Source organism: Glycine max, chromosome 12, assembly GCF_000004515.6.
Source record: "Glycine max cultivar Williams 82 chromosome 12, Glycine_max_v4.0, whole genome shotgun sequence".
In the NCBI taxonomy this organism is placed as follows: domain Eukaryota; kingdom Viridiplantae; phylum Streptophyta; class Magnoliopsida; order Fabales; family Fabaceae; genus Glycine; species Glycine max.
The window spans coordinates 40,930,284-40,940,935 of NC_038248.2; the positions used below are offsets into that span (position 1 = coordinate 40,930,284).

Genomic DNA, 10,652 nt, shown 5'->3' on the forward strand with positions numbered 1-10,652 from the left:
TCAAAACCGAACAAAGCCTAAAGTGCAGTGCGTGTTTTAGTTTTTACAAAATAGAAAATCATGAAAATGTGTTTGATTAGATTTTAAAAATATTTTCAGCAATCAGAATACATCCTCGTCTTCAACGTACCTGTACCCCTGTACTATTTATTTCCATATTTGCATTTTAAAAAAATAATACTGTGATATTTCTATTACCATCTTTAATTATTTATCATATTAATTAATTTAATAAAAGTACTATGATGTTTTTATCAATGTAAAACTTTTTTTTAACTTTAAAAAGTCAAATTCTCACCTCTCTTGTAAATATTTTTGTGAGAAACATCATAAAGAAAAACATTTCAAGAATCACTATTTTTTAGTTGTGTTATATATATATTTTTTTTAAAAGCAAATGAAAAACACAAACATTTCCGGTACTACCATACTTTCAAGAATTTTAAAAGAATGTTTCATAACCTGTCAAAGTATCAAAACTTTATAAAAATACTTTGAGATCTCACCAGAAACTAAAAATACTCCGATGGTTACCAAAAAATAAAAGGACTAACATTAATCTACACTAACCAATAAAATTTATTAGTGTACAATATATAATTTTTCAATAATTCTAAACCTTTCTCTTCATAATCATTATACTTTATTTTATAAGCCAGATACTAATACATCTTACATTTTTAAGAGATTAAATATATTTACGTATGTATTTAATATTTTCTTTATAAGATAATACAATAATTTGTAAAATAATAAATCATTATTCATAGTCTTTTGGGTAGTTAATGGTCAGTTATTAAAAAGTCATGTAACTTAGGAAAAATATTAAATACTCGGAAGAAAAACTATTAAATGCTTATTCTTTTATTAGTAACATTAAATGCTTCCGAGGATTAAAGTAATGATAAATAGTTAATATTAGAGATTTATTTGATTAAATAAATATTTATATTGATTTTTTTTACTTTAAAATACTAATGTGAATGCGCTTAACATTTTCAAAGACTAATATGGTAGATCATCTTAATTTTTTAAAAACTTTTTTGACATATTAATTTGTTTTTGAAAAAATAAATTAATTATTTTATTCTTTCTATTTCTAAATTAAAATATTTAATTTTCTTATTTTTCAAGTATAATAGGAGTTGAAATCATAACTTTTTTATATTTAAAGATAATGTAATAAACAATCAAGACATGAACATGTTTTAGTTAATTTTATAAATATTATTTTATATGTATCATTAGTTAAAAAATTATTAATTTTAAAAATTATAAAAACTTATAACTTAAAAATAATATTTAATATATAAATATTTTAATTTTATTTTATATCATTTATATATTTTTATTTTAAATATTTCACATATTTTTATTTGAATTTTACCAATTTATAAATAGTTTCACAAATTAATATATTAATTTATTTTATTATACGGATGACTTTTATTCTAATAATATAAATCAATATAATTACATCAATTAATATGCAAATTATATAAATTATGTTGATTTTATTTTAATATAGAAATTCGTTTTATTCTAATTATATAAATTAATAAAATTTTAATATTTAACTTTTTTGAAAACTTATACGTTAATATTTTTTTAACTATAAACATTATTTAGTAAATAATTTTTTAATACTAATTATATAAATCAAGAAATTTACATAAATTAATATTAAATTATGTATATAAATTATTTTATGTAATTAGAATTATGTACATTTATTTTTATACATAAATAATAGAAATTTTATTTTAATTATGAAAAGTAAAGAATTTTAATTTTTTTAGATGATTTAAATATTATTTTATATTTACTTAATTTGTATAAATTACATAAAATAATTTTAAAAAATAATCTATATATTATTTTATGTATTTTTTAAAAATATAATAAAATAAGAACAAATCTTTGTTAATTTAAATTAAAACAAAATTTTATAATAAAATCAAATGCATGTAAAATTAAATATTTTGATTTTATTTATAATTTTTTAATAAAATATTAAATATTTGATTTTAATTTATAAATTTTTTATAATTCATAAAAAAATTAATAACTTTTAAATGATTATAAATCTAAAATAATATTTATAAAATTAACTATACAAAGTGTGTTAAAGTTTTGTTGTGTTTTCTTTAAATAAAAGACTATAAGTTGAATTTCTTATGTATTTAAAATTATAATTTAGCATTTTTTTAACCTTTGCACTTTGTATTCAGTCTGCGTCATTTAATGTGTTTACTTGTTTATTTAATGTGTCTTTAAATGAATAAAAAATAATTCAATGTGCCTCTTTAAAGAAAAAATAATTTCATCATGGATGGCACCGTTTCAGAGAATTGATGTACTTGACCCACGTATATCCAGTGGCTAGACTTTGTACACTTTAAATCCAACGGCTGAAATCTGTCACGTGAGGTAGTTTCTTCCATCATAAGCACTACAATTTTTCACACCAAATTAAAACTCCGTCATTTCTTCAATGTTTTTCGCGAAACGTTACAAAGCGAAAACCCAAGACCTTCACTCTCACTCTCACTCTCAAAGAACAGAATCATCAAATTTCTGAACGCTTTCGCTCTTAATTCTCAAACCCATTTCATCTCTTCAATTGCTTCCTCACTCGCATAGGTAACTAACCCTCATTCTCTCTTCTTTTCTAAAATCTCTATTCAAAGAAGAAAAAAAAAGCACTTATTTTTTATTTTCAGTTTATTCAATTCATTCATTGATAGTTATCGATGGAGTCCGCTGATGATGTATCTGCTTCTAAACGCCCCCTACCAACCGGTATGTTCATTATTTCCTTCTCAATTTTTTCTTCTTTTTTTTATTTCAATTTTTAAGCAATTTTTATATTTCAAATTTGACATAAACGTTGATTACCAGGTACATTATTTCCATTTCCAGTATCATTTTCGTATTAATCTTTTGCACCTTTTAATCAATCGAATTTTGTGGATTATTTGCATGTTGTATGCGAAATTTGTGGCCCTTTAACCTGTTTAATTCGTTAGTCAATCTGTCTTTTTTTTCTTTTTTTGATTTTAGGATTTAATCTGAATAGAAAGTGTTTGATTTCTTTAAAAAAAATTGTGTGTCTTAGTTTATGTGTAGTTTATAAATTATAAGGTTCTATGAGACCATTTGTGCTCTGCTATTGTGTAGATGATGTAAATATGTAATGTAACTTTGTAGGGTCTGTATTTGTAACCCTTGTTATTTAGTAAAGTGCTGCAACCCTTTTTGTTACTGCCTGCTGATGCAAGAGATTTTTACATCAATATCAATCACGGCTGTTCATCTGTTGACTTGGAAGTAGTGATGTGTGGTTGCAAAGACAATCTGTCATTTGAGTCAGTCTTTGTGAAATGAGGGTGTTGGTGGAGGTAGAGAAGTGAAGAAGTGAACATACTTGACAATTTGCAATGGCATAACCCCCTTGTGAGCTTAAATAGAATGAGAGAGGATGAGGGGAGGGGGGGTTTAGAATTCTGGGGTACAAGATGATGATTGGTTGCATGGACATCATTTGGCTTGGGCCATACATTTACCTAATGGACTACATATCTTTTCTGCTAGAAACACAAAATGGTGACTCCAAACATTTTATTTCATTTTTTGAATTTACTTGGTTTGATTTGATTAATTGCTGGCTGGATTTGAAATTGCATCAGTCTGTGGAGCATCATGCTTGAGTCCAGTTGAAGTATATATGCCTTGAGAATATTTGTTTTTGCTATTGTACTACTTCTACTATATTTCCTCTGAACTGATGTACTTAGTGGATAATGTAGTTTTTCCCAATACTCATTATATAACACTTGAAGGATATCTGTAGTTTCACTGAGTATAGTTTCATTTTCTGAAACCAGGATTTTCCCCTGGCCCTGATGGACCAAAAAGACTGAGGTTATCTAGTGATAGCCTGCCATACCCAGCATGTGACCAAATTGAACCAAAGACACCTAAGAATCCAAATGTTGTTGACTACAGCAATCCATTTGCAATAACTGATATTTTAGATCGTTTAGAGAATGGAAAGTTTGGAAGTGTTACAAAGGACATAGAGGCCCTTATAGCCCTAAAAATGCAAATAATGGGCCCTTACTTTGCAAAATATCCCATACTTGTTAATCAATTATTGAAAGTGGTAACGCATCACGATGAAGAAACTCCCAAGTTGGAAAATCAACAAGTTACTGGTTTGACACATCAAAGTGTCATAGATTTGGAGGGGGAATACACTGAAAAGGATGTTCCTGCAGTACCAAATACTGTTGTGATTATTGATTCAGATGAGGAAGATGATAGAGATAAAAAATCTGTCATTCCATTTCATGAAGTTGTGTTGCCAAGAAAAGTTGCACCATCTCCTGCATTGAAGGTGATTGTAAGTTTTTTTGGTTTTCCTTGTTTTTGTAATTTTTTTTTTTTTTATGAATACTGAAATGATGGATGCTATTGTGCATGAGCTTTTATTTGGAATGTATCAGTATTCAGTAACATGCTCCATCTAGGGATGATTCGACAGAACTATAGCATTTCATTGTTACATTTTGTGGGAGAAGATTCTTGTAAAATTATCATTGAATTAGTTTTCTTGAATTCTGTTCCTGTCAAATATGTTGCCTTACCTTTTGAATATTTACAAAGCAGATTCGTTTGGAGATGGAGAGGCTATAGCTACTACTTAGTCTGACATATATTTGAGAGATGTGGTTTTTATTGTTTTGAAAGATAATTGAATATTTAATATATTCATCATCTATATATGACCAATTCAATATGTTTGTGTTTTACTTTTTGGCATATTATGTTGCATTTCTCTAAGTTGTTGCTGAATTTCTTTCATTGAACCATTTATATTTTTTTTACCTTGTTTCTCAAGTATATATATAATTACAACAAGATGATTACCATCGTATCAAATTCTCTTAGCTTGTTTTCTTTAGACATATTAGTATTGATTGAAGAATTTTGAAGCATGAAGTATATATTCATTATATTGTGAAAAACCCTCAATCCCTTACTTTCTTAACTTTGCATAGCCCTCTTAAAAAAATAAGCACTTAATTTTAATACCTTGCTAAGTTTCACAGAGATGTGACTTTTTTGCACTGTAGTCTTAGTTCTGTAATCATTGTATGTCTTGCTAGACTTGAACGTTCAGTTGCAATATGAGATTTCCTGCACTTTTGGTCTTTTACTGTATTTTTGGTAGTTGGGCAAGTGATAAGGTTGAAATGAAATATGAAAATAATGGATATATCTGGATTTATATTTTATCTAAATGACTTGCTATTTCAACTATTTTTTGTCTTTACTCCTGCTATGCACACATTAATGTTGAAAGATAAAGAGTGTGTTTTGAATATTGTGTAATCTTTTAAAATTTGAATTACTACATCTACACTTGGGTGGCTTCTGTTGTAAGCTTTTGTGTATTTGGATTTAAATTTGTAGCAACGTTTCATTACAAGATGCTCCTCACCAAGCAAGATAAGGCTTTTGTTGTTAGTTTGTTTTCATGAGAAGATGCTTGTCTTTCTACTTGTTCTTGTTCTTCATTTTAATGCAAGCTGTTTCACTGACTATTCTATGTGTAACAATGCATCTTAGGGGTATCACACTTACCTGGGAGAAAGCAACGATCTAAAAATTGAGATAAATATGGCTGATAAAGGTAATAACACTAGGAGCAATAAAGGTGTTTATGTTGGTGCACAGGGAGAGGAAGAAGATAAGGCTGATACTGAGGATGATGGTCTACAAGATATTTGGAAGGAGATGTCAATGGCAATAGAATGTTCCAAAGTATCGTACTTTAATTTGTTTTTATTTTTCAATAATAATAACTGTCTCTGCCAAGTAGTTTATCTCCTATTCATTTGGATGATTTTTTCATTTAATTTAATTTGTAATGCTTCCCTGATATCTACACGTTAGTTTGAGGGTTGCTAAGAAATCTCATTTTTCCTAAGAAGATAAGGGGAAAAAAATATAGCAGAACAGACTAGTGTGGTGAAAATACCCATAGATAGAATTATGGCATAGTTCCTTGTTTAGGTGGGGTTGTTACTTGCTAACTAGATTATTCGTTGATTTATGTAGACAATTGTAATGAAATTTGTACAAGTAGGTTATTAATTTTGTTTTTGTTTGATATATGCTGAAAATGGTCTTCACATTTCTATCAGCCCAGCTTAGTATCAGCTGTTTATGTGTATTGCATATTCTAGATGTACAGTAGTTCACTAAATGCATATTGAATGTAATTTTATGTGCTGAAATCTTGTGTGTTATAGCATACAGTTATTGTTATTGGCATCCAGTATATTGCTCTCTGGCTTAATCTTTCTATGCTATACCTTCTGTATGCATATAACATGTAAGGAACCCATCACATGTAAATATCACGTATGCTTTTATTTTCTGCTTAGGTAATTTAGCCTTATGTACATTATTTCTTACTTTGAATATCTGCCCACAGATAGCATTTTTTAGAGATCCTTTGGCATTGATTTATTTTAATTGTACCTCTACTAGGATGTTTCTGAGGATCCTGAGCCGGAAGAAGAAGAGGAGGAAGATGATAATTGTGATCATTCTTTTGTCTTAAAAGATGATCTTGGCTATGTTTGTCGCGTTTGTGGGGTTATTGACCGAAAAATTGAAACCATATTTGAGTTTCAGTACAAGGTTAGACTGTAGTTTCTGTATTTATGCTTTTGTTTATAAATCATGATTATAAAAACTTATTGAATGTTTTAAAATTGTTTTTTTAAGTATGTACAAGTTGAATGTTTGACCAGGGCATAATGATATGACAAGTGAATAGTTAAATTTTTCTATACTTATTTTGTTAATGAAACTCTTGTGATAATTTACTTTTTCTCATACCTCTTGCTGGGAGATGTTTATTTTGTTTGATTCGTCTTTTTTTTCTTTAAGGACTCCTGAACCTCGTTATTAACCAAAATAATATAATAGCATGTAGACCATTATTTACATCATGTGGGTTTAGTTGCTTTATAAAAACAATGCACACTTCATAATTCTCATGATATATATTCTGGACTAAGATCAAAGATTGGTAGATTACTTATAGCTGTGGCAGGAAGCATTCAATTTTTTTTTAATTATCATATTCATTTTATTGAAGGTTAAACGGAGCACAAGAACTTATGCATCTGATTCATGGAATTCCAAAGGAAAAGCAGATGTATTTGGAATTAATGTTGCTGAAGATGACCTCGTAGTAACTGATATCGCAGCGCATCCCAGACACATGAAACAGATGAAACCCCATCAAGTTGAAGGATTCAATTTTCTTGTTAGAAATCTTGCGGGTGACCATCCTGGTGGGTGCATCTTAGCCCATGCTCCTGGATCTGGGAAAACATTCATGATAATCAGTTTCATGCAAAGTTTTCTAGGCAAGTATCCTAATGCAAGACCTTTAGTGGTGCTTCCTAAGGGAATATTGTCAACATGGAAAAAGGAGTTTCAAACATGGCAAGTGGAGGACATACCTTTATATGACCTTTACACAGTGAAGGCAGACAGTAGAAGTCAGCAACTAGAAGTGTTGAAGCAATGGATGGAGCAGAAGAGTATCCTTTTCTTAGGATACAAACAGTTCTCCTCTATTGTTTGTGATAACGGGACCAACAACACATCTTTATCTTGCCAGGAGATTTTACTCAAGATTCCTACGATTCTTATCTTAGATGAGGGACACAATCCTAGGAATGAAAATACTGATATGGTACAGTCACTTGCCAAAGTTCAAACGGCTAGAAAAGTTGTACTATCAGGAACCCTTTATCAAAATCATGTCAGGGAGGTATTCAACATTTTAAATCTCGTTCGACCAAAATTTTTGAAGATGGAAACATCAAGGCCGATTGTGAGGCGCATTCATAGTAGAGTTCACATACCTGGGGTGAGAAGCTTCTATGATTTAGTAGAAAACACTTTGCAGAAGGACACTGATTTTAAAAGGAAAATAGCTGTTATACAAGATTTGCGGGAGATGACGAGCAAGGTACTTCACTATTATAAAGGAGATTTTCTTGATGAGCTTCCTGGTCTTGTTGATTTTACTGTGGTGCTCACTCTTAGCCCTAGACAGAAGCCTGAAATTCAGAAATTAAAAAAGCTATCTAGAAGAAAGTTCAAGATAAATTCTGTAGGCAGTGCTGTCTATCTTCACCCCAAACTTAAACCACTAGCAGAAAATTGTGGTGAAAATTCTACATCTGATAATATAATGGATGATTTGATAGAGAAACTAGACATGAGAGATGGTGTGAAGTCAAAATTCTATTACAACATGCTAAATCTGTGTGAATCAGCAGGGGAGAAGCTTCTAGTTTTCAGTCAGTATCTGTTACCTTTGAAATATTTAGAAAGGTTGACTATGAAATGGAAAGGCTGGAGTCTTGGAAGAGAAATTTTTGTAATCTCAGGAGAATCAAGCTCTGAGCAACGAGAATGGTCCATGGAAAAATTTAACAATTCTCCTGATGCCAGAGTCTTCTTTGGCTCAATCAAGGCATGTGGAGAGGGTATATCATTGGTTGGGGCTTCTCGAATAATTATTTTGGACGTTCATCTCAATCCATCAGTTACACGTCAAGCTATAGGTCGTGCATTCAGACCTGGCCAGATGAAGAAGGTGTTTGTGTATCGTTTGGTATCTGCTGATTCTCCGGAAGAGGAAGATCACAATACTTGTTTCAAGAAGGAATTAATTTCAAAAATGTGGTTTGAATGGAATGAGTACTGCGGTGATCGAGCTTTTGAAGTTGAGGCAGTTGAGGTGAAAGAGTGTGGTGATCTATTTCTTGAAAGTCCACTTTTAGGGGAGGATGTAAAAGCTTTGTATAAAAGGTTAGTGACCATCCTTTCCCTTTTTGCATATCATATGCCCATCTTTAAGATTTAAGATTAAAAAAAACTATAGATGCCTATCTTTGTACAAGTTACATTTTTATTATAATTTATAAACATTATGGGAAGGAAACAAATCAGAAGGTTTTTCCCTCATTACTAATTAGGATCTACAGACAGTCAAGAAATATTTTGGATAAAATAATTTTGTAAATGCCTATCTTTTTACAAGATCATTTGTTGATTATGTCAGAAACTGGTTTGGTTTTCAGTATTTAGAACTTTGAGGAGACCTTAACTTTACTGATTGTTCCATGGTACCTGTTTAAAATCTGTTTTATATTTCAATCTGGTTTTCTTTACTTGTTGCTTTGTGAAATTTGTGATTCTGGTTTGTTTTCAGTGGTATTTATGCAGTTTTGGTGTGTGTTCCAGGTGATCAAGAGAATCAGAGTCTGCTTATCCATATTACAGATCGAGAGAATCAGAGTTGACTTCTGCAAGCTTGGAATCCTCTCTCCTTTATCTCCATGTCTTGTACCTAAATTTCATATATATCAGCTTTAGTGCTATACTTCATGGGCATTATTTTTGCTGTTACACTATATTACTATACTGAGATATAACAGGTTCCATCTAGATACTTCTGCTTTATAAAGTCTATGAATTAGCACAATGAACTGTGTACATATATATGGCAAAAGACACGCTATGTTATTGATGCTGATTGGTTCAAGTGGTTCATTGGAATATCACATATAGTGATCGAGTGAGATCCTTGGAATATCACACATGTTGCTCAATTTGAACTGCGTAGATACGGCATTTCACAGTGATATATTTTGTCATTGGTTGAATGGTTTTTTAATTTTCTTGATCTAATTTTCGTGCACTGCTGTTTTGTAAGACTTTGTTTGCCCATTCAATTGTTAGCCTTAAAGGCTTTTTGAGATCACTGTTGAAAAAAAAAAAAAGGTACACCCGGACATAAACAAATGAGTATGCCTCAATTTATGTCTGGGGAAGCCAGTGCCAGTGTTTTCAAATTCTCAACCAGAATAGTACCAACTTTTCTCTACCTTCAAAACCATGGCCTATGTTGGATCCACATTTATGACTCTCTTACTTGTAAGTGGAGTCCCTCTCAAGAGTCAAGTCACAAATGGGATCCTCTCAATAGCCATGCTTCTCTCTTTCATATTCCTTGTACTTTCTGTCAATTTCACCATCATCATGATGGCCGCTACTAGGCCCATATTAACTAGTGTTGTTAGTTAGTTTGTCTTAGCTTTCAATTAGTTATGGTAGTTTATCTATCCAATATGAGTTATGACCTTGTGTGTTGGGAACGCTGTGAACAAAGTTTCATTGTTTTAACCCATCCAATGCCATAGGAACATAAATAACATAGGAATAATATACAACTAAAAGATTTCTCCTCCTTGTTCTGGAGTGACAAAAGTGGGTACTTAAAATTTTAAAAAAAATTCAAGCTGAGTTATGCCCCTTAATGTGAGAAAATGTAAAATTCAAGCTTAGAACGTTCTGCAGTCTCAAAATCCTTAGTATGTTCTTGCAGCACCATTAGTAAATTTAGAGAAATGACTAGTATACAATGAATCTAACACTTCACTATCCTATAATGTGGCTTAGATTCCTCCATACTTCAGTATCCAGAGTCTTGCTAAGAAACTTCCCATCAATTGTACGTATGAATCTAAATGTATTTCAAGACTTGGTAA

At 30.5% G+C, this 10,652-nt stretch overlaps 1 protein-coding gene across 3 annotated transcripts; it reads left to right on the plus strand.

The window, feature by feature from the left end:
- The first annotated feature begins 2,490 nt into the window (after window positions 1-2,490).
- On the plus strand, window positions 2,491-9,660 carry LOC100780454 (protein CHROMATIN REMODELING 35). 3 transcript variants are annotated; one of them, XM_003540474.5, is made up of 7 exons: window positions 2,491-2,643; window positions 2,724-2,802; window positions 3,888-4,405; window positions 5,635-5,829; window positions 6,562-6,714; window positions 7,178-8,910; window positions 9,346-9,660. In XM_003540474.5, the coding sequence occupies exons 2-7, from the start codon at window positions 2,754-2,756 to the stop codon at window positions 9,347-9,349; spliced, it is 2,652 nt and encodes an 883-aa protein (XP_003540522.1). In that variant the 5' UTR covers window positions 2,491-2,643; window positions 2,724-2,753; the 3' UTR covers window positions 9,350-9,660. The 3 variants fall into 3 exon arrangements, with proteins under 3 accessions (XP_003540522.1, XP_006592956.1, XP_040863586.1); XM_006592893.4 differs by having other exon boundaries at window positions 2,748-2,802; XM_041007652.1 differs by having other exon boundaries at window positions 2,748-2,802; window positions 3,888-4,399.
- The last annotated feature ends 992 nt before the right edge of the window (window positions 9,661-10,652 follow it).

What these genes read in the sequence shown, in the direction of transcription:
- LOC100780454 (XM_003540474.5), top strand. Translation starts at nt 2,754, where the DNA reads ATGGAGTCCGCTGATGATGTATCTGCTTCTAAACGCCCCCTACCAACC. An exon ending in CTCCTGCATTGAAGGTGATT is followed by an intron (nt 4,406 to 5,634) that starts GTAAGTTTTTTT and finishes AATGCATCTTAG; the next exon opens with GGGTATCACACTTACCTGGG. An exon ending in TGGCAATAGAATGTTCCAAA is followed by an intron (nt 5,830 to 6,561) that starts GTATCGTACTTT and finishes TACCTCTACTAG; the next exon opens with GATGTTTCTGAGGATCCTGA.